The sequence below is a fragment of the Esox lucius genome, chromosome 2 (genome assembly GCF_011004845.1).
Source record: "Esox lucius isolate fEsoLuc1 chromosome 2, fEsoLuc1.pri, whole genome shotgun sequence".
Taxonomy (NCBI): Eukaryota; Metazoa; Chordata; class Actinopteri; order Esociformes; family Esocidae; genus Esox; species Esox lucius.
The window spans coordinates 37,539,161-37,564,014 of NC_047570.1; the positions used below are offsets into that span (position 1 = coordinate 37,539,161).

The window sequence follows — 24,854 nt, forward strand, 5'->3', positions numbered from 1 at the left end:
GTGACCAGGATATACAGGCTGGTTCAGGGACACCTTGGATGTGATCAGGATGCTTGTTAGTTATGTGCAGTTATGTTGGTTATATAGAGTATGTTAGTTATGTGCAGTTATGTTGGTTATATACAGTATGTTACTTATGTGTAGTTATGTTGGTTATATAGAGTATGTTAGTTATGTGTAGTTAAGTTGGTTAGATACAGTATGTCATGTATGTGTTGTTATGTTGGTTAGATACAGTATGTTACTTATCTGTAGTTAAGTTGGTTAGATACAATATGTTAGTTACATGAGTTATGTTGGTTATATAGAGTATGTTACTTATGTGTAGTTATGTTGGTTATATAAAGTATGTTATTTATGTGTAGTTAGGTTTTTTATATACAGTATGTTATTTATGTGTAGTTATGTTGGTTATATACAGTATGTTAGTTATGTGTAGTTAAGTTGGTTATATGCAGCATGTTAATTATGTGTTGTTATGTTGGTAATAAACAGTATGTTAGTTATCTGCAGTTATGTTGGTTATATACAGTATGTTATTTATGTGTAGTTAGTTGGTTATCTACAGTATGTTAGTCATGTGTAGTTAGTTGGTTATATACAGTATGTTAGTTATGTGTAGTTAAGTTGGTTATATACAGTATGTTATTTATGTGTAACTATGTTGGTTATATACAGTATGTTATTTATGTGTAGTTATGTTGGTTAGATACAATATGTTATTTATGTGTAGTTAAGATGGTTATATGCAGCATGTTTGTTATGTTTTGTTATGTTGGTTATATTCAGTATGTTAGTTATCTGTAGTTAAGTTGGTTATATACAGTATGATAGTTATGTGTAGTTTGTTGGTTATATACAGTATGATAGTTATGTGTAGTTTGTTGGTTATATACAGTATGTTATTTATGTGTAGTTATGTTGGTTAGATACAGTATGTTAGTTATGTGTAGTTAGTTGGTTAGATACAGTATGTTAGTTATGTGTAGTTATGTTGGTTAGATACAGTATGTTGATGTCAATGTGATGTCACACCTATGGCATTTAGTCTCATATACCATAGCTTTCATACAATCAGCATTAAACCCTCAAGCCATTGTTTCAAAATGTGCAGGCCAGTTGTTTTGATATTGAGACCTTCTCAAACAGCCTAATTCATGCTCTTAGAGGGATAATGGACTGCACAGTGACCTGCTATTAAAATTGTATGTGTGTATATATTATGTATGTAAAACCCAATTCTGTTCCTGTCTGCACTGTTAGGCTGTGTTACGTCCTGGCATCCTGAGGGGGGGGGGGGGGGCGGGGTCTGAGGGGGCATCAGTAAGAGACAGAACGGCATGAAATAAAACTGGTAAAACAGAAAAAGTTATTTTTTGTAATGTTTTGGGAATGTCATGCTTTTAATATTTGGATTTAGAATATCAATTTAAATCTTTTCACTGTCAAATTTGGTCCTGTATTTCAAAAGAATTGTAATGAAAAACGGAAAACCTTTTTTAAAACAATTTATATTTTTGCTTGCAATGTTATGATTGTTGGTTTAATTCCCACATAAACATGTGAAAAAATGCATATACTCACTAATGTAAGTATCTATGGATAAAGAGCACTGTGCCAGTTAATGAAAGGTTGTTGGTTCTAATCCCAGACCAGAAATGTAAGCTGTAAGCGCACTAGGTAGGGAATATGGTGGAATTTGGTCCAACTGCACGGTATCAGTGTTGTCGGTGTCACTAACTGCCTCAGATGTCAGCTGAAGCTAGGGTACCCCGATGAGACGAGCAGGACACCCAATCCACCCTCGGGACTGAGTTCCAAATGGCATCCTCTGCTCTATACAGTGCCCTATTTCAGCTCAGAGCCTGTAGGACTCTGGTTAGAAGCAATGCACTACAAGGGGAATAGGTTGGGTGCCCATTTGAGAGCTAGCTGGGTATCCTCTCGCTTCTCACGTTCCAGGTAAAGCTCTGGGCCCGTGATGTGGTGCTGCCTGGTCCGTAACGGAGCGTCCAGCCATGTCACTGTGGTCACGGCTGAAACCTGAGCTTTTATCATACAGCTTCCAGACTACACAACCATTAAAAATACAACACGCAGAGAAAAAGTGAAAGCCAGTTGAAATGTATTTGAATACTTTACGTATCTGAACGTTAAGACACAACATGGTTTTTCTAACAGCCACAGCGCGTACAAGCTGTGCACTTTGACCTGTGTAAAATACAACATGTACAGACGTGTGTTGAATATGTAGTGGTATGTGTAGAATATTTAATAATGATACTGGGTTCTGTGTTCTATCGTGTTCTACTTGCATGTAATAAGAGACTTATTGCATTCTGTGTGTTCTGTTGTGTAATGTTTGTACATAATAAGAGACAATTCTGCGTTCTGTGTTCTGTTGTGTTCTATATTATGTCTACATAAAATGTACGTAACATGATGATGTTGTGTTCATGTCTTAAGGGTTCTGTGCTCTGTTTAAAAACATATGTTATATATAGTTACCTGTTCTAGGTTTGGTTCTATGTGTTTATGTAATAACAGGCTTTGCTCTATATCCTGGGTTACATGTGTTCCATTAAATAACAGGCTATAGGAGTGTGTTAGTGAGAGAGAGGGAGAGGGGAGAGACAGCGAGGAGAGCACACAAGAAAGAGGAATGAGATAGGAGAGAAAGGAGAAGGCAAGTGAACAAGGTAGTGCAGTGGGGACAGGAAGGGGTTGGGCTCTGGAAATGTTTAGTGAGAGAAATGTTCATGCGTGCTAATAAAGGGGAAAGCACATCTGGCATGTGTGATGATATTCATACAAATCATGGATGTAATCTATTCTGGTATATGACATGGTGTTTCGATCCATTTGCCTATAACACATGATCTTTTATGCATTGTTTTTTAAACTGTTGACTGGGCTTGTACGTTGCTTACTGTAAGAGGTTCAGTCACCGGTTTTGAAGATGCACATCCATTTTTAGGGGTCTATAATACTCATGGATATTGTGTATTCATGGATATTGTGTTGTGTTTGTATACATATTGTGTTATACTGACAGATATTGTGTAAGTGACCTCATTCTAAATCAACCCATAGATATCACACTATGCTTCAGGTAAGCCCTCCCTTATTTTACCCTCTAGTGTTAGAAAACATGAACTTGTTTAACACATGCTGACACACACACACACGCACCCACACACACACACACGCATGCACGCACACACATGCACGCACGCACGCACACACACACACACACTCTCCCAACAAGGAATCTGGCAGACCGCCGAGCGGAGTGACTGACCTTCTGTGGGAGATGTTTTGAGTCGCTGACAGAGTCCGTCCATGTCTCCATAGTCCTCCTGGATCTTCACGACTGCCTCGCCACCTCGCAGTTCCATGAGCCCCCGAAGCTCCATGACTGACACCCCGAAGTCCCCTTCATGGTTGGCGCTGCTGGAGTTTCTTTGGTTCTTGGCGTAAAAATCACTGTTTGTCAGGTCCCCCATGGCGACCGACAAGCTGGTGATGCTCAGGAGCTTCGCGAAACCAGGAGCAGAAACCTCAGGTGAAACGGTGTGTGTCGGCGGGGAGGGACAGAGATCCTCAAAATAATGAGCAGATAAGAAAGCGGGAGAGAGAGAGAGAGGGATGAACGCCACTGGAAGGGAGACGGCGACACCGGTGAAACCAAACAATAGATTTCTAGGTCAAAGAGAGACCGAGCCGCGAAGCAGCCACAGAAGCTGACAGGCAGGGATGAAAACCGTCCTGACCGAGGCAAAGACGACAGGCTAAGATCCCTCAGCAAACGGTGTTGTGGTGAAGAAACCGTGCGACCATCCAGGAAAACACTAAGGGAGGTCAGCTACACCGGCAGGACCAGCGCGTAAAGGAACTGGAGCTGGAGGAGCAGAGAGAGGAGCAGAGAGAGGAGCAGAGAGAGGAGCAGAGAGAGGAGACGCGTAGGTCCACAGGAAAATAACGATCCCTTCTGTTTTCTTCTGTCACTGGGCTTCACACGGCTGCCGTCCAGAGCCACTCCGAATATATGTTCCCATTCTGATTCTCAAGCTTCTGTCTTCTGTCTTCTGTCTCCGGTTGCAGTCTTTCTACATGGTGGACCTCTCCATTACTCCTTCTGAGAGAGAGAGCGAGAGTGAGAGAGAGCGAGAGAGAGAGAGAGAGAGAGAGAAAGAGGGGAGGAGAGAGAAAGACATAAAGATGAAAATGTTTTTCCTGTATAGATAGGTGACCGTATAAGAGCCGGTAGCTGCAGTAAAACAGTGGTGGTACCTGTGACGAATAAGAGTAAGAGCCCCGGCTTCCTGCTCTGCCGAGACGCATCGTGTGTGTGTGTGTGTGTGTGTGATGGAGCCAGGAAGACAGAGCGCAGCGAAGTGAGGCTTCCTGTGACTGCAGTGGGAGCTGCGTGGTGGGAGAGAGCACAGGCGGCTCTCAGAGTGCTCTGACGCCAGCAGCTCCCACACGCCACACCACAACAGAGAGAGAGAGACAGAGAGAGAGGGACAGAGAAAGGGAGAGAGGAGAGGGAGAGAGGACAGAGGGGGAGAAGGAGAGAGGGGAGAGAGAGAGAAAGAGAGGGAGAGGGAGAGAGAAAGGGAGAGAGGAGAGGGAGAGAGGACAGAGGGAGAAAAGGAGAGAGGGGGAGAAGGAGAGCAAGAGAGGGGAGAGAGAGAGAAAGAGAGGGAGAGAGAGAGACAGGAAAGGAAGGGAGGGAGAGAGGGAGAGAGAGAAGGTGAGGTGGAGAGGGAGAGAGAGGGCAGACAGATAGAGATAGATAGAAAGACAGAGAGAGAAAAAGGGAGAGAGAGGGAGAGAGAGAGAAAGAGAGTTACAGATAGAGAGAGAGCGTGGGATAGAGAGTGAAAAGGGAAGAGAGAGGTACAGGGAGAGAGAGAGACAGAGGGCTCAGCTACATGGCAGTGCAGGACTCTCTAATGAAAGGATGGAGGTGTCCTGCCTCCAACCAGCTCAGTCACATGACACCATGAACACTTCCTCAGTCCCCGTCTGGAGCCGTACGGATTCCTACTGGATCCACCGGCCCGGCTGTCCACATTGGTTACATCTCCACTGTCTCTACCATCTCGACCTTCGCTGCTTCCTCCAATATTATTATTGGTTCTACGGTTTCAACTGTCTATCACCAGTTCTGCAATCTGAATAACAGTGTATCTTCATTGTCCATACAACAGCTGTTAATGTGTCTCCTGTCTCAACTATACCTGCTGTGTTATACTGTCTCTCCTGTCTCAACTATACCTGCTGTGTTATACTGTCTCTCCTGTCTCAACTATACCTGCTGTGTTATACTGTCTCTCCTGTCTCAACTATACCTGCTGTGTTATACTGTCTCTCCTGTCTCAACTATACCTGCTGTGTTATACTGTCTCTCCTGTCTCAACTATACCAGCTGTGTTATACTGTCTGTCCTGTCTCAACTATACCTGCTGTGTTATACTGTCTCTCCTGTCTCAACTATACCTGCTGTGTTATACTGTCTCTCCTGTCTCAACTATACCAGCTGTGTTATACTGTCTCTCCTGTCTCAAATATACCTGCTGTGTTATACTGTCTCTCCTGTCTCAACTATACCTGCTGTGTTATACTGTCTCTCCTGTCTCAACTATACCTGCTGTGTTATACTGTCTCTCCTGTCTCAACTATACCTGCTGTGTTATACTGTCTCTCCTGTCTCAACTATACCAGCTGTGTTATACTGTCTGTCCTGTCTCAACTATACCTGCTGTGTTATACTGTCTCTCCTGTCTCAACTATACCTGCTGTGTTATACTGTCTCTCCTGTCTCAACTATACCAGCTGTGTTATACTGTCTCTCCTGTCTCAACTATACCTGCTGTGTTATACTGTCTCTCCTGTCTCTAAAATCAGTCTTAGATTTATTTGGTCTCAACTGACTCTACTATTCCTCATGTATTCTATTATTATCTAGTATCTCAAAAGTCTCACTGCATATTGTCTTAACTATCTTTACTGTCTATTTTCTCTACTGACTCTATTATTGTCTCTACTGCATATTTGCTCTACTGTCTCTATGGTTATAGTATCTACTGTCCATTTGCTCTACTGTTTCTACTATCTGTTATCTGTTTTCTAGGGCAGACTGGGACCAGATTCACGATTTAGTGAAACTAAAATGTGAATCATTATTCAGTCCTGACATCAAACCGTCTACTGTTGTATGAGCCAGTCTCACCCTCTCACTCACTCCTTCTCCTGGCCGGGGAATCATTGTGACAACAGCCTCCTGTTGGCGTGTTAAATAGCTAGGCAGCTACCGCTTGATGCAAACAGAATTTTCAAAATGAAGCGGCAAAATATATAGAATGATAGATCACACCGAGTGAGGATGCTGAGATCACAGTGAAATTCAACATGTCTGGAATACGATGTTTAGAAAAACAAGCTCCCTACATTTCGACACATACATCTCTCCACAAATGAATGTGAGATAAAGGTACACTTGTCAATGGCCTTATTAGTGATGTGCAGTCTGTGACAAATCTGTTATTTTTAGAAAGGGTCTGCAGTTTGCAAATTATGTGCTCATAACCCTAACACTTTACCCTAATCCCTAACCCCCTAACTCTAATCCCTAACCCTAACCCCCTAACTCTAATCCCTAACCCCCTAACCCCCTAACTCTAACCCCCTAACCCTAATCCCTAACCCCCTAACCCTAATCCCTAACCCCCTAACCCCATAACCCTAATCCCTAACCCCCTAACCCCATAACCCTAATCCCTAACCCCCTAACTCTAATCCCTAACCCTAACCCCCTAACCCCCTAACTCTAACCCCCTAACCCTAATCCCTAACCCCCTAACCCCATAACCCTAATCCCTAACCCCCTAACTCTAATCCATAACCCCCTAAACCTAATCTCCTAACCCCGTAACCCTAATCCCTAACCCTAACCTTTTCTTATCCATCTTCCTCTCCTGTCTCTCCCAGCTCTACTGCCTCTACTGTCTACCCTGCCTCTACTGTCTATCCTGCCTCTACTGTACTTCCAGCTTTTCCTGCCTCTACTGTCTTTCCTATCTTTACCATCTCTCCTGTTTCTCCTGTCTCTATGGACTCTCCTGTTTCTCATTGTCTCTATTTATACTTTTGTCTCTAGTGTCTCCTGACTGTAATATCTCTACTGTCTACACTGCATCTCCTGCTTTTACTATCTCTTAATGTCGCTTGTCTCCTGTTTCTAATGTCTCTGCTAAATCTATTATCTCACCTGTACTTACTGTTTCTACTGTTTCTCCTGTATGTATTTCTCTAACATTACACTCACATTGGGGGTTTGAACACACACACACACAATCCCACCCACTCACTCTCTCTCTCTGTTTCCTCACCAGTATGCGTGCAAGTGAACTGAGCATAGGAATTCTAAACACAGTTACAACACATCAAACAGGAGAGAAGATACATTCTAAACACAGTGAATACAGCACATCAAACAGGAGAGGATACATGTTCTAAACACATTCAATACAGCACATCAAACAGGACAGCAGATATGTTCTAAACACAGTGAATACAGCACATCAAACAGGACAGCAGATATGTTCTAAACACAGTGAATACAGCACATCAAACAGGACTGCAGATATATTCTAAACACAGTGAATACAGCACATAAAACAGGACAGCAGATATATTCTAAACACAGTGAATACAGCACATCAAACAGGACAGCAGATATGTTCTAAATACAGTGAATACAGCACATCAAACAGGAGAGGATATATGTTCTAAACACATTCAATACAGCACATCAAACAGGACAGCAGATATGTTCTAAACACAGTGAATACAGCACATCAAACAGGACAGCAGATATGTTCTAAACACAGTGAATACAGCACATCAAACAGGACAGCAGATATATTCTAAACACAGTGAATACAGCACATCAAACAGGACAGCAGATATGTTCTAAACACAGTGAATACAGCACATCAAACAGGACAGCAGATATATTCTAAACACAGTGAATACAGCACATCAAACAGGAAAGCAGATATGTTCTAAATACAGTGAATACAGCACCTCAAACATGAGAGACATTATTTTCTGAGAGACAGTAAATACATGAGAGACAGTAAATACAGAACAGGAGTACAGAGACACAGGGAATTAAACACAGTGAATAAAACAGGAGAGAAGATTAGTTGTGAAGACAATGAATATAGCAAATGAAACAGGAGACCAGATTATTTATAAACACAGTGAATGCAGCACATCAAACAGGAGAACAGATTAGTGCTAAACACAGTGAATACAGCACATCAAGCAGGAGAACAGATTAGTGCTAAACACAGTGAATACAGCACATGAAATCATTAAGATCAGCTGGAGGTGAGAACAGGATAGTAAAGAGCACACCAGCTAACTCACAGGGCTAAAGACATAAATATCTATCAAACACTAGATTAACTCACAGTGCCAGAGATATTATTCTCAGCTATACAAACAATTACTTCACAGGCTAAATCCTTAACCTCTATTAAACACTAGAGTTTACCTTGCAGGGCTGAAGATTTTCATCTCGACTAAAATCTTAATTAAACACACAACATTAATTTACATGACTAAATCTTTATTTAACACAAGAGATGAAATCACAGGGCAATACTTTTATGTCCAATAAACATTAAATATTATTTTACAGGTAATCAAGTGATGTGTGGAAATCTAGTGAGCTGTGGAAATGTGTAGGAAGGTGTGGAAATATGTAGTAATGTGTGGTAATCTGTAGTAAGGTGTGGTAATCTGTAGTAAGGTGTGGTAATCTGTAGTAAAGTGTGGTAATCTGTAGTAAGGTGTGGTAATATCTGGTGATGTGAAGAAATCGGTAGTGAGGTGTGGTAATATTTGGTGGGGTTTGATAATCCTTGGTTAACTGAGTAAATCTCTGGTGAGATGTGGTAAAACCGATGTGGGATTTGTGTACCCAATACTGATTCAGATTTTGAGTGGAAATATTTACTGATGCGTTTGTATCTGTCAATTATTACAGCTGAAATGTATTGAGCTTAAAACCAGTCTACGAAGATATTCAGAAAGTAGATTTCCGAAATTAAAACAAATGACATTTTCTGTGTCCATTCTATATTACTCTATAACAACTTCTTCCATACAATGAAATGTACGGAATGATAAAAATAACATATTAAAGTAAAAAGAAAAAACATAACATCAGAGGCAAACATAAACAATCAGTCTGTATTCTCCTTTGCTGGTCTCAAATCGCTGTTTAGATTTACAGTCATTAGTACTGCGACTTGAGTAGTGGGTGGCTATAGTATAGGAAGCACAGCTTCTCAGCCTTGGCACCAGACAACAGAAAAGGTTTCTAAGAATTATATCACAACTTGATATGCACGCTCAATCAAGCAATCTAAGAGAATTATTAAAAGAATTGCGACATTTCTTTAACCTAACCTTAGTAACGGGCAAATCATTGAGCCAAATGAATGGATCCTTTCACCAATGCAATTCAGATATCAACGTTCACCGAAAAGAGACATTTGTTTAACAAAGATCCATCACTCCACGTAACCCTATTGAAAATATTCCTATTGACTTGAATGGTGTGCTTTCTTTACTACTCATACTTGGCTTTTTGCAGACATATGCAAGATTTTTTTAAGTAGGCAAATCATGGAGCTAATTAACAACACTTGAGATGGACGCACCTTATTTTCAAATGTTCAACCAGGAGACACTTGTTGTTGAACTACCAGTCACAACTGCAACTGTAGCAACAACTAAACATGTATCTAATGTTGGATTCGCATTGGGGGGCCGCGCGATAGCCAACTCGACAAAAACAAGATGACACATCTACAACGTGTTCGTTTGTAGGATCGTTGACAAATAATTGCCAAAGTGTGCTACTTTGAAATCATGTAGACTTTGTGTGCATACTGTGGGATGGTTTAAAACTGGAAAGCTTCCATTTAAACTCTGTTTTAAGGTTGTGGATGATGTCTTTCTGTAATGCGCAAATATATCTAGTGAAAGAGCTCACTCTTCGGAACAAGTAATGAATTGCAAACAAATATATCGGTCTCTTATCGGTGAATAAATCACAGATACAAATATATTGGAAAACTGCTAATATCTGCAGATAAAATCGGTCGGGCTTTAGTGGTAATCTGTACTGAGGTGTGGTCATCTCTGGTGAGGTGACAGGTTTAGGTTGGAGTGTTCACAAGCCTGGCAGCTGACTGGTCTTATCAGAGACAGACACAACTGCACTCTTTACACCACGATACCCAACCATAAACACGTACGCACTGTCTCTCTCTCTCTCTCTCTCTCTCTCGCTCTCTCTCTCTCTCTCACGCCCACCCACATTACTTCCTACAGTACTGAGAATCAGGATGGAAGCTGACAGATCTAATCAGAGACAGACACCCACGCCAGTCTGTCCGCCAGGCTACCCAACCAGAATCACACACACCAGACAATCACACACTCCTCAAACACACGCAGGCGGACGCAAGCAGACCGCTCATCAAATGCTTGGCCCACCAGGTTAAATAAATGCAGGTGCCAGTCTGTGAATTCATGTCCACGGACAGTTGTGCCATGGCTGCCAAGCCAGAGTAAACTTGCCGCTCTCTGTGATGGCTAGTCAAGAGACTGTACCCAGGTCATGCTCCTGGTAATGTTGAGCTTGGAGAAGCCTGCCAGTCTCCCAAGGTGGCTCATCACAATGTCAGTGTTCTAAGGCTGAACGTTACAGTACTCTGCCCAGAGTGGATGCAGTCAGAGCCACAGAGCTATGATGCGTGCCATTGTGTGACCAAGCCTCGGTCGTGCTGTGGAGTCCTCCTGTCATATCCACCTGTTTACGGAACTTCAAAGAGCAACAAAGTAGCGCTGTCGCATTCAGGCTGCCAATTTAAAACAAGACCGTTACATATTGTAAACACACATACACACACAAACGGGTATACAAAGAGGTACACATGGACAATGCTTTATAAAGACATACACAGTCCTCCAAGCAACAATTATCTGTCCCAACATGCAACAGGGGAATTTCTGGAGCTGACTGCTTTGGAGCTGCTCTAACAAAACTGGAGACTGAGAGTCTAGACAGAGAGTGCACATATAGACACACACACCATAATGCCAAACTGAAGATTACATTAATGCTCTAACTACAGTATATCTACGTATTTTGATATACTGAAACATAATGCATATTTTTTAAATGCACAGTCCTAATTGGCTGACTGGTGGTCTAGAGCCCATCCCCCTACCCAGATTAACAGTTATTGGTCGATTATAATTTTAAAATCACAAAGTAGGTCAAAAGTTTCATCACAACTGAGTTTTATTTCTACTTCATATGGTGAAAAACATTACTAACGTGGGAAACCAGGTTGCCTTCTGCAGCTGGCGTGAGTGTGTTCATACCCAGCCTTGCCTCCATTTTGGAGAAAGAGTTTATTCAGAGCCAGAAAGTGAAGTACATCGGGGGGAGTTGATAACTGAGTCATAGCAATAGCAGCCTGCCTTCTGCTGCCTGAATGTGCGTTTATGTGTGCATTTGTGCATTTGTGTGTGTTTGTGTGTGTGTGTGTGTTTGTGTGCCCGCACGCATTTGTGCGCATAAGAATCCCAACAACAGGGGGGTTCCGAGGAGCAGGCAGGGTGCTATGCACATTTCAATCCATCGCCCTGTTGTAACCAGACAGCCAGCCAGCCAGACAGACAGCCATACAACCAGCCAGACAGCCAGCCAGACAGCCAGCCAGCCAGCCAGCCAGAGACGAACAGGACAGGCCTGGACAGCAGTGTTGTTCTACACTGCTGCACTTCAGGGACAAAATCATTTGGGTATGGCATACGCAATGGAAAGTACAATGTATAGCAACGAAAAACAAACATAAGCGTTAACCATTGGAGGCCCTAAGCAATAGAGTGTGTGTGTGCATGTTTGTGTGTGTTCATTCCTGTTTGCTCCTGTCCTCCAATGTATCCCCCATATGATATTCTATTCCATGATGAAGTCCTTCCTGCTTAATGAAAATAACTAAAATAATTATCCTGCTACCAAGTAATTGCTCTTAATAATGATGTAGGTGGGGGTGATGAGGATGGAGGTGGTTGCTGTCAAACCTGTGCTTCCAACCTGTGGTGGTGGCTGTAATGGAGGTGGTTGTAATGGAGGTGGTGATGGAGGTGGTTGTAATGGAGGTGGCGATGGAGGTGGTGGAGATTAGGGGTGTGATGGAGGTGGTTGTGATGAAGATGTAGTAACTGGTTATAATGGTGGTGGTGGTGTTGATTGAGGTGGATGTAATGGAGGTGGAGATGATGTAGGTGGAGGTGATGGAGGTGAAGTTGATGTAGGTGAAGTTGATGTAGGTGGATGTGATGTAGGTGGAGGTGATGGAGGTGGAGGCTATGGAGGTGGATGTGATGTAGGTGGAGGTGATGGAGGTGGAGGTTATGGAGGTGGAGGTGATGGAAGTGGTGATGGAGGTGGGGGTGATGGAGGTGGATGTGATGGAGGTGATGATAGAGGTGGTGGTGATGGAAGTGGAGGTGATGGAGGTGGTTTTGATGGAGGTGGAGGTGATTGAGGTGGTGATGGAGGTGGAGGTGATGGAGGTGGTGATGGTGATAAGAATGGAGGGGGCAGTGATGGAAGTGGAGGTAATGGAGGTGGATGTGATGTAGGTGGAGGTGATGGAGGTGGTGGTAAAGGAGGTGGCGGTTAAGGAGGTGGAGGTAATGGAGGTGATTTTGGTGATAAGAATGGAGGTGTTAGTGATGGAGGTGGAGGTTTTGGAGGTGGTGTTGGTGATAAGAATGGAGGTGGTATTGATGCAGGTGGAGGTGATGAAGATGGAGGTGGCGGGGACCCACCCCTTGCTGTCAAACCTGTGCTTCCTTCATTCTTGTCACTCTTCACACTCACTGGAGGACGACATCAGAGGAAGATACACTGGATCTTCTTCACAAATGAGCACTGCTGTATAAGGCCTCCTACCATGCATAAAGAGAACTACAGTACCATTGAAAAACAGTGAGTGTGTGTATGTGCGCTTTAAGGGGACATTTTTCTGATCACCATAAAAGAAAGTAGTCAGCATACATTCACTGACCACTTTATGAGTTACGCCTACCTATTGTCGATGGTCTGGGGGGGGTCACTGGTTTCACTGACGGTCTGGGGAGTGGGCACCTAAAAATATAATATGTTATATAAAATATGACAGCATTCAAGAATTACCTAACCTGTAGTCCGACTCAAAAACCTCTGTGGTTCCGTTCTGACTTTACAGGGCGCAGCCTTCCAACCTTCAACCAGGGCCCAGCAAGAAAGAACCAACACCAGGCTCTTCAAATTGTCTGATATGTCGACCTGGGAGAATCGTCTTACATAAGGGACAGAGGGCTTTTTCCTTTCTTCCTTAAATAATGAGCCGTGTGGGTTCTAATTGTGTGTGCGTGTTAAGCTCTGTGTGTGTGTGTGTGTTAAGTTGTAGGCTCTTTAATTGTGTTGAAAGCAGCTGTCAGGTGACTGAAGGCAAGCCTCACAAAGGAGGGCTATTTTGGAAACAAACAGCAGACTGTCGAGTACAGCTCCAAGTCATTCCAGTGTAAAGAGACGACAGACTGCAGACAAAGAGAAAGAAGCTCATTCTCTCCTCTGCTCCCTCTCCTCTCTTCTCCAGAAAGCCCTTTGTCTAGTGGAGGAGGCTTTTGAAAGAAAGGCATCGTGGGTAGCTTCAGGGTCTGGTGTCCTTCCCACAGAGAGATAGCAAAGACACGTTTCGTCATTCACATCGCTGACCAAGGAGCAGGGAAGCGTCACCAGAGTTATCTGGGCTTTGTTATCAAAGGAGACCTTAATGAACCCTGTCATTCAGTTAACTATCCTTGCTAATGCCTGGCTCCCTAGCTCCTACATGGAAGGGATGCTGTCTTTCACTGGTGATTGATTTCGTAGCGCCTTCATAGCACCTGCTGTCTTTCACTGGTGATGGACTTCGTAGTTGTGTATTAGCCTAGCATCATGGTCCAATAAGGCACGAGGGGGCGTGGGGTATGGTCAATATACCACAAATCCTCAGGATGCCTTGTTGCAAATATAAACTGGTAATTTTTTTAACACAGTAAAAAGTTATGTGATGTCATATCATGTGAATCAATTTTATTTCATATGATGAGAATACATTTTTATCAACTGCAAACCTTTCTACAGCCCGAGGGATTTCTCCTCATTTATCCAGGTCCCTTTTTTACATTCCACCACGAGCCAACGCGCACGAGCCAACGTGCACTAGACACAACAGCAGCTGGCCGGACAGATACTCAGGGCAGAGCGGTCATATCCAAACTCATATCTGAATTATTGTTCTTGGCGACATCAACAAAAGTAACCTAAGCCCCTAACTCCCAAAATATAAATTGTTTAAATCCCGACCAGAGAGGCAAACACTTTGGATCACTGCTACACTACAATCAACAATGCCTATCACACTGTGCCCCAGGCTGCTCTGGAAGTCTCAGACCACATCACAGTCCATCTAAAACCCACATACAGGCAAAAGCTAACACTTTCTAACCGTGTGGTGTGAAGGTCAAAGATGTGTAACAATGAAGCAAAAGAGGAGCTGTGTGCAGGTCTGGAATGCCCTGATTGGGACACTTTTAGGTCTGCCACTAAAGGTCTGGATGAGTATATTGATGCTGTGACTTCATACATCAGCTTCTGGGAGGACAGCTGCATACCAACACGGACAAGAGTGAGCAACAACAATGACAAACCCTGGTTCACAGCTAAACTCAGGCGGCTGCATTTGGAAAAGGAGGAGGCGTTCAGGAGTGGGGACAGAGACAAGTTCAGAGAGGCTAAATACAGCTTTGGTAAAGCAGTGAAGGAAGCCAAGTGCCTGTATGGAGAGAAATTAAAACAACAGTTCTCTACCAAAGACTCTGCTTATATTTGGAGAGGCCTCCAACAGATTACCAACTACAAGCCTAAATCCCACCACTCCATTAATGACCTGCGACTAGCCAACAACCTGAATGTGTTCTACTGCAGATTTGAAAGACAAAAAGGAAGCCCTGACAACATACCTTCTCCCTGTGTCCAGCCATCAACATCAGCCCCCACTACCAGGGTCCACACACATTCACCCACCCCAATCATCCCCACCTCTGCAACTACAATGGAACTTTCAATCCTGGAGGTGGTTGTATCAGTCTATTCAAGAGACAGAACCCCTGTAAAGCAGCCGGGCCTGATGGTGTCTCCCCATCCACCCTAAAGCACTGTGCAGATCAGCTTTCTGCTGTGTTTACTGAGATTTTTAACACCTCACTGGAGACATGCAGCATCCCAGCATGTTTCAAATCTTAAATCATCATCCCAGTCCCCAAGAAGTCAAGGATCACAGGACTTAATAACTAGGGTTGGGTATCATTTCAATTTGATCTAATCCGATTCCGATTCTGCTTATCGATTCCGGTTCTTAAAAAATCCAGGTTCCAATTCTAAGGGTTTTTTTTGGGAGAGAAGAAATACAACACATTTCAAAAAGGAAAATTTGCCTAACTTTTATTCGTTGCACATTCAGGCTATAATCAGTCACCTGTCAACGATGACAGGATTCTGTAAGGTTTAAATATTATTTTGTATAAGGAATGATCAACAAAAACAATTACAAACCAAAATTATTTAAATAAATAACAGAAAAATATAACCTAAATGAAGGAGACTCAACCGCAGCAAACGGATAACCCCTTCACCACAAATCTTCCACTTTCCCCATGCTCATCTTCCCCTCATGGCTAAAGTGAAAGGGCTTTCTGCACTAGAGGGGGTCAATGCAGTTAAACCAGAGGTGTAGTTGTGCTCTCTGAACTTGTAGGTGAATGTCAGCTCATCTGTGTTAGAGGATGGAGAGAGAACGGAGAGAAAGGAGCCGAGGGATACATGACGTTGTCTGGCTAAGTTATGTTACTGTGATAAGCAGACTTTCTAGTTTTAAAGAAAGAAATTACAAGAAAGCTGGGTAGATGACATTAATGTACCCACAGACCAGTTGGTAGGTTATATATAATGTAATAATAATAATAATTATATATATTATAGTAAACTAGCTAGCTTGGTGTCCATGTACGTTTGCATAGTATGCTCACGTCAGCTAGCTAGCTAAGTTAGCTTGCCACCACTCAGTACCCACCACACTGGCTAGCTAGCTGTGGTTGCTATTAATGTTTAAGTGACAATAAGTCAAAAATTTTAAATAATAAGGAATGAAATTCCAATATTATCATAGAGGAAGATTGACAGCACTACTGTGTTTTGTGTAGCTGCGCATGAGACGTTGCTACTGTAAGCTATATCTGGGATGGTGTTCACGCTGTGTTGAAGTACAGGCTTAATCATATTGGAAGTGGTTCCTCCCTTGCACAAATTTCTTTTTACTGCAGGGCTTACATTTTGCACTGTATGCAAAATTGTTTGCATACGCTGTTGTCAGCCATGGTCCAGGATGTAAACAAAACTGTCGCTTCTCAGTTCTCACGTGCTGCTTTGTTGGTGTACTTCGTGAAATTACATGACTTTAGGTTTGCCATCTGTGTAGCAGGTGCTGACGGTTAAGTGCAACTTTTATGGACTGTAAAATGCGCAACTGAAATTCAAACGTTAGGAACCGAAGCAGAATCGAAATGCACGTGTCTTTTCGAATCCATGGTTCTTGGAAATTTGGAACCTGTTCCAACATGGAAATGTTTTTTGATACCCAACCCTATTAATGACTACAGGTCAGTTGCCCTGACCTCTGTGGTTATGAAGTCATTTGAGCGCCTTGTGCTGCCCCAGTCCACCCTACTCTTCTCCTTGTACACCAACAGCTGCACCTCCAATCACCACTCTGTCAAGCTCCTGAAGTTTGCGCATGACACCACCCTCATCTGACTTATTTCTGATGGAGATGAGTCCACAGGTGGGAGATTTCCCATCTGGTGTCTTGGTGTAGTCAGGACGACTTGGAGCTCCATGCCCTAAAAACAGTGGAGATGATAGTGGACTCAAGGAGAAGCCCAGCTGCCCTTCCCCCAATTGCCCTGGGTGGCTCCCCAGTCAACTCTGTGGAGTCCTTTCACTTTCTGGGCACCACCATCGCCCAGGACCTCAAGTGGGAGCTGAACATCATCTCTCTTACAAAGAAAACACAGCAGAGGATGTACTTTCTGCAGCAGCTGAAACTGTTTAACCGGAAAAAGACTATGATGGTGCATTTCTATACTCATAGAGTCCATCATGATCTCCTCCATCACCATCTGAGACAAGGGCAGGCTGCATCATCCGCTCTGCAGAGAGGGTCATCTCTACACGATCTACACACCTCCAGGACGCGGAGGCAGGCACCAATGATTGGACATGAACATGCCCCCGGAACCAAACTGAGTATAGCCCGCTCCCCAAATAAAAACACAATCCTCAACTGGACAAAATCATGCACCTTTAGTAATTGTTTTCATGCTCAGTCTGCTGTTTTAATGCTCTCACTGTTCTTACTTGCTTTTATTTCCCATATTCCTTTTGCATAAGTTGTTGCACCAATGGCCAGAACAAGTTCCTTATTTGTTGTGAAACTTACTTGGCAATAAAACTCTTTCTGATTCTGATCTGTCATACACGGTTTCATACGTACCACAGCTACCAGCCAATTACCATATGTGACAGAATTCAGGAACGGGAGTTTATGACGCATGTCACTGCTTTTCAGGAGAGATGTTTGTAAGAAGAAAAACATGTTCTGGGAGATTTTGTCCTTTTTGCAGAAATGCCTTCTTGAAGATGTGAACTTTAATAACAAACTAGTATGCGAAGTGTAAATATTAATAAAATTAAAGCTGCAAGCAGCATTTATCGGGGTTCAAGCTGTTAAGGCCTTTAAGCACCCAAACATCAAAAGACATTACGTTTTATTTAGCAAGCATTTAACCACTGAAATAATAAATGGAAAAGTCCATTCACAGCCAATACAGGCATTGTAGCATTGGAAATGTACGTTTTTCAAAGCTTTTTGACAGTTATAGTTGCACCTATTGTCTGATCTCCACAAAACTCTGCATGCTTCTTCACTATGTTATGACACATATGCTCATCTATTTTTGTGAAGTTTGGGGTTTTTCTATGGGATTTATTTGCTTTTGGGTGTATTTGGTCCTGCCACTTGAATAAATTATCCTGTTACAGCCAGGCAAATGGAAAAAAATCAATTTTTTTTGATAATTATTGATCTAGAGAGTCCAGAGAATCATCGTAGACCGAATTGGTTCCGAAAGGCCGAAAGTCCAGGTACTAGTTCGCGAAAGTAGGTTTTTAACATATTCGCGAATATTAAATGAACAGTTTGATTGACAGTAGTGGTTCTTGAGGCAAAGTTTTTCAGCATGAGGAGATCTATCAAGTGATATGCATTTTTTGACGAAATTTGTAACAACACGTGATTAGAGAGCCTTAAAACTCGTTAGCGCCAACTAGTGGCCGATTTCTTTCAAAATTCTTACAGACCTCTAGGACCTTGTGCCAAACATGCCCACCAAGTTTCGTTCTGATCAGAGTATGTCAACCTGGTTTAATAGGTGCTCAAATCTCATTGGCCAATGGCGGCCATGTTTTTTGAGATACGCCAATATCCTCTTAGGCATACATGGCCCCTTGGGCAAAGACACTGCATACCAAATTTCAAGTAATTTGGACAAACGGTCAGGTGTCTATACGTTTTTCGTATTATTTTTTTTGATAATTATAGATTTTCAGACTCCATAGAACATTTCTACACTGGTTTGGTTCCGATCGGGCGAAAATCCAGGGACTAGTTCGCAAAAGTAGGTTTTTGACAAAATTCAAAATGGCGGAAAATCTATCATGGCGGAAATGAAATCGGAGATATACGTTTTGTTCGTCTTGAGCCAAGGATTACAGGGATATAAGACACTTGAGTCTACGACATACGGTCTAGGAGTTATGACCACTTTCGCGCTTTAGGTCGCTATAGCGCCACCTATGGGCCAATCTGGCTCATATTTTGATAACCTCTCCTCGATTTTTGTACTACCATATGCCAAAGTTTCAAAGCTCCAGCTCTTACGGTTTGGGCTGCACGATGCGTTTTACGGCAGAAGAATAATAATAAAAATCTGTACAATAACAATAGGGTTTCAGCACTTCGTGCTTGAACCCCTAATCAGCACTTCGTGCTTGAACCCCTAAATATAAAACTCAAACCCTTCTTTAACCTGGAAAATACAGGGCTTTTCTTGCTAGACATGATTGGTTGAGATAATGAAGGGGCTGGACATGCTGACTTACTAAGTTTTGTCCTAACGCAATGACGTGGTCAGTATCATTGAGATTTTCAAATATGGACCAGAGTTTCTCAGCCATTTCACTGCCCTGAATTTAGCTGGCGTGGTCAACAAATTTGAGCGGAAACAATGATGCCCTGACCCTCTCTGAGTCGGAATAGCGTAGTAAAGAGCGTAGTAAACAAAGTAAACAAACCAAAAGTACTTTGTATGTAATCAGACGATATTTAATCTGCCGCGAAACATTCCTACTGTACATGTATAAAGGAAATTCTAACGATTGCTAACTAGCTACAGATAACTCCTTTTCAGAAAGTTGTCAAAGTCCTTTGCATTGCTTGTTATCTAGCTATAGCTAATGACATTACTGTTAACGTTAGCTAGCTAGGTAATGATGTTAACTTACCAACTAGCTAACATTTCCTAGCTTGATCATTGGGTAGCTAGCTTTTCCTTTCAAAAGTGAGCTAGTCACTTAGTTTGATAATTAGCTACCTCATTGACCGGTCATTCATTTGATTCTGATGAGGGATGTGGACAACCAAGTTCATCAGTACAATAAGACTGCTAAAGAGCTCAGTGGATGTCCACCTGCACTCAAACTATCTGCACATTGCTGCAACTATTTATTATGAATCCTGCTGCTAAACCACTTTACATTTCACAGTACTGTTTATACCTAATGTAACAAGTGCATGTGAAAAAAACGTCAATATTATTTTGTTTAGTTTGATATAGTATGTGTTTATTAGAGGCCAACCAGACCAGTTTAGCACAAGGCCAGCGTGTCCCCATTTTGAAAACTTGAATAGCTGGGTTCAGGCCTAAAGGGTGTGAACTATGCTGAATGGGTGTAAACAAAGACCAGCTCTCTGGCAAGGGTGAATCTTTCAAGCCTTTTTTCTCAGAACTAAGTAGAGCAGATAATCAACTTTTAGAGCAGCGTATCTTTCCCATTAATTTTTAAAACTGTATTGTTTTATATACCATTACAAAGCTCTGATTCTGGACCTCTATAAAGTGAAAAAAAATAACATTTTGTGATAGGTCCACGTTCCTGAATTCTGTCACATTTGGGATTCGAGGCATCCAGTTTATAATACATTATATAACATTTAGCAGACATTTTAATACAAAGTGAATTACAATAATGCATCCTTATCTTTATTTTCTGGGTGGTCCCAGGTGTCAAACGATTGGGCGTTACAAGCACAATGCTCTATGAACAGAACCACGCAGAACCAAACAGAACCATAGAATGTTCTTGCTAATGTTATTTTCCTAGTTTGCAATTTGTGACTATTGCTGATGTAAAAAGGGCTTTATAAAACACATTTTATTAATTTGAATTTGATTGATAACAACTGTGATGCTGTCAAAAAGTGTTATCCTAGCGTCATGGATTATGAAAGGAATGCTCTCTTTTCGTGTTATTTTAGCATCATAGATTATTAAAAGGATGCTTTCGCTCATTGTTAATCTAGCACCATGGCCTATAATTGGAGTACTGTCACTCATTGTTAGCGTAGCACCATGGACTATGAAAGGGTTACTTTCTCTTAGATTTAGCGTAGAATCATGGATTATGAGAGGGATGAAACTATGAAACGGATGCTGTATCTCATTGTTAGCATCTTTGATTATTAAAAGGCTGTCGCTTAGTGTTAGCCTAGCATCATGGATCATGAGAGGGATGTTTTATCTCAAGGTTAGCTGGGCATCATGGACTATAAAAGGCATTTTGTCCCTTCTTCTTTCAGTGTTAGCCTAACATCATGGATTATGAGAGGGATGCTTTCTCTCAGTGTTAGCATAGCATTATGGATTATGATTGGGATTATTCAAGTTTAGAAAATTCAAGTTTAGAAAATGTGTGTATTTCCACGTAAACATTTCAGACATGGTTCGGCCTCAATGAAAAAAGCCACTGAAAAGGTCCAACATCATAATCTACATAATAATTCAAATTTTCTGTTGCTGCAGTATTATTTTCAAGCTGTAGCAAATTGGCTCAAATTAAGATAAGGTTTTGCACAGGAAGCTCGAGATATCACTGGGACTTGGGACCTTCCACTCTCCTTTCCCCAAATCTGGAGAACAGCAAGATTAGACTAGAAAGATCAGGTCCAAATCATTTTTCAGTGAGAACCAATGGCTCCTTCACTTTGTCAAGATGTTCTACTGTTGCTGTGACGACACAGCACCAATTCACCATGGTGCGATGCAGCTCTGGTCCCCTTTGGTTCCCTTTTCAACCACAAACCCCCTCCGCTTGTGGTTCTCTGCCTGCGAGCGCATTTGTTGTGATTTCTGTTGCACATACAGCTTCTGTCACTGTCATTTGCCGCAGATTTTATTGGGAAATGTAACTAAAATAAAAGTAACTAAAATAAAAGTAATAGAAACCCTGTGTCGCAACTCACCTTAAGAGGCCAGAAACAAAGCACAATTTGTCTCTAGACTCTTTTACCAATAAAAGTTACTGGAAGAATCTGACTACTCATTACAGTCCTTTACAATTGCTAACAAACATTTCCAGAACGTGTTCTACACTTTCACAAAACTATAAAAACACTCCTCTAAGCTCAAACCATAAAGAACAATACCCAGACTTATCATACAACATTATACTCAAAACCATATTATCTGGCATATAATTAAAACTTTGCTCTCAAGTCACGCAAAAGCATAACATACAATAACACAACTAAATACCCATTGAGCACTGGTGAAAAGAATTGAAAAGACATTTATAAAAAGGTATTAATGAATCAATACACAATCAGGTGTTCCATAACTCCCCCGTGAATTTTGCCCTTTGTGTGAAATTGTAACTGTAAATTATGAGAGTATGCTGAAGGGTACAGAAAATGCACAGATACTATAACTGTTTCATTGTGAGTTGTGCACTGTAATTCACCAACACTTGAAATTTAGAGAGAAAACTTTTTTTAAACAGGGTTATAACAAAAAACTATATTTCCTATTAAAACGAATTTAATGTATGTTTTCATGGAAAACAAGAACATTTGTAAATGATCCCAAAACTTTTGAACGGTAGTGTATATTATGTCACACAAACAGACACACTGACACACACACACACACACACACAGATAATAGCTTCCTTGAACAAACCGCAAGGTCATTGGAAGATAGCATGTGGCCACTCTCCTTTTCATTATCTCCTTCTCTCCCTCTCCTTCACTCCTCTCTCTCTCTCTTTCACTCCTCTCTCCCTGTCTTTCACTCTTCTCTCCCTCTCCTTCTCACTCCTCATTCCAGATCAGTATGTTGCTAACCCTGGGGAGCTATTGTTCTAATTAAATACTGCACACAGACCAACCATGCTGGAAAGAGGGAGAGCGAAAGGAGGAAGAGAAAGGAGAGGAGGAGAGTTGGGGGGAGGGAAAGGAGAGGAAGAGTAAGGAAGAGAGTTAGGTGGAGGGAGAGAAAGGAGAGGAAGAGAGGAGAGGAAGAGCATTATGTGAGGGGAGAGAAAAGAAAAGACAGAGGAGGAGAGAGGGAGTAAGAAAGACACAGATGGGTTGGCTTTTGTGAAAGTGTGTGTCAGACAGGGTCCTATGTACTGTTAATGTGTCAATAAGGATGCAGAACTTAACTGCCTCCTCACTTGTCAGACCTGATAGAAGACATCTGTGATTCTAAGACATTTAGAAGACATTTTTAATCAAGACGCCGGGACAGATCATAAAGCCACTGTGACTGGCTTGACACATTCTGCTGGAGGTGTCAACAACATTTGCTGCGCCATGCTGTTTGCCTCCTCCTCATCTTCCTCCTCCTCCTCATCTTCCTCTTCCTCCTCCTTGTGCACACACACACACACACCACTTCCCTCTTCAACCTACATTAAACACTGACAGGGTTTGGAGTTGGTTTTGTCTTCTTTCTATTCAGGATGTTCTGTCGGTTCTAAATGTTCTTTCTGTCTAGGATGTTCTGTCGGTTTTTAATGTCCTTTCTGTTTTGGATGTTCTGTCGGTTCTAGAGGATAAAGCTACAACATACAAGACACACGTTTACTTTGCTATCAACACTAAAACCTACCCTAACCTTAACCAAAATAACCTACCCATTACCTTAACCAAAATAACCTTGCCTAACCTTAACCAAAATAACCTAGCCTAACCTTAACCAAAATAACCTACCCTAACCTTAACCAAAATAACCTACCCATTACCTTAACCAAAATAACCTAGCCTAACCTTAACCAAAATAACCTTGCCTAACCTTAACCAAAATAACCTACCCATTACCTTAACCAAAATAACCTAGCCTAACCTAACACACACACACACACAGCTTTATAAACCCATCCACTAGCTGCAACTTTGTATTCACAGGATGACTGAACCATTGACTCCCCTGGTCTCTGGTTCTGTGGTACTGGGCCTCTGATGCCGGTTCATCTTAGCCCAAAAAGTAGTTTTAAAGTATTAATATTATGGTAATATCATAATGTGCAGCAATGTTTTAGTGAAGTTGTAATAGTATAGTAGTAATATTGCAGTAATGGCTAGGCTTGGCGAAGAAGCTAAAGATTGCCATACCACTGTCATACCACATAGACATCACCTTGCACAAACTGTATATTGACTCTTTGTTCGATCTGTATGTAGACTCTTTATTGTGTTTTGTATGTTTATATTTTATGTATGCAACATAACTATGTTGTTCAGCACATTTTATGCTTTCTCTTGGCCAAGTCGCCGTAGCAAATGAGAATTTGTTATCAATCGGCCTAGCTGGTTAAATAAAAGTTACATTAAAAAAAATAATGTCAAATGTCATAGAAATGAAATTGTGCTGCTGCAGAGAGATATACAATGGATATAAAAAGTCTACACACCCCAGTTAATATGCCAGGTTCTTGTGATGTAAAATTATGATAAAGATAAAAGATAAAAGATAAATCATGTCAGAACTTTTTCCACCTTTAATGTGACCTATAACGTGAACAGTTCAAATGAAAAACAAACTGAAATCTTTGAGAAAAAAACTAACAAAAAAACTCACAATGACCTGAATTCATAAGTGTGCACACCCTTAAACTAATTCGTTGTTGAAGCACCTTTTGATTTGATTACAGCACTCAGTCTTTTTGGGTAGGAGTCTATTAGCATGGCACATCTTGACATGGCAATATTTTCCCACTCTTCTTTGCTTTTGTGGATTTGGATGTGTGCTTTGGTCATTGTCATGCTGAAAAGTGAACTTCATCTTCAGCTTTCTAACGGACGCCTGAAGGATTTGTGACACAATTGAACTATTCATAATTCCCTCCACCCTGACTAAGGCCCCGGTTCCAGCTGAAGAAAAACAGCCCCAAAGCATGATGCTGCCACCACCATGCTTCATTGTGGCTATGGTGTTCTTTGGGTGATGTGCAGTGTTGTTTTTGCGCTAAACATACCTTTTGGAAT

The 24,854-nt window shown here is 41.8% G+C and overlaps 1 protein-coding gene across 13 annotated transcripts in view; it reads right to left on the reverse strand.

The window, feature by feature from the left end:
• atp2b2 (ATPase plasma membrane Ca2+ transporting 2) overlaps nt 1-24,854 on the reverse strand; it is a 176,049-nt gene that overhangs the window by 88,452 nt on the left and 62,743 nt on the right. For 5 of the 13 annotated variants that reach the window (XM_034295864.1, XM_034295866.1, XM_029124214.2 and 2 more), the window contains exons 1-2: nt 4,294-4,482; nt 3,302-4,138 (exon numbers count right to left, since the gene is read on the reverse strand). In XM_034295864.1, coding sequence (XP_034151755.1) covers nt 3,302-3,506 — 205 coding nt within the window. In that variant the 5' untranslated portion in view covers nt 3,507-4,138; nt 4,294-4,482. Of the gene's footprint in view, nt 1-3,301; nt 4,139-4,293; nt 4,483-12,936; nt 12,956-24,854 lie in introns of those variants that run through there. The other 8 variants (XM_029124202.2, XM_029124197.2, XM_029124218.2 and 5 more) reach the window with 4 other exon arrangements.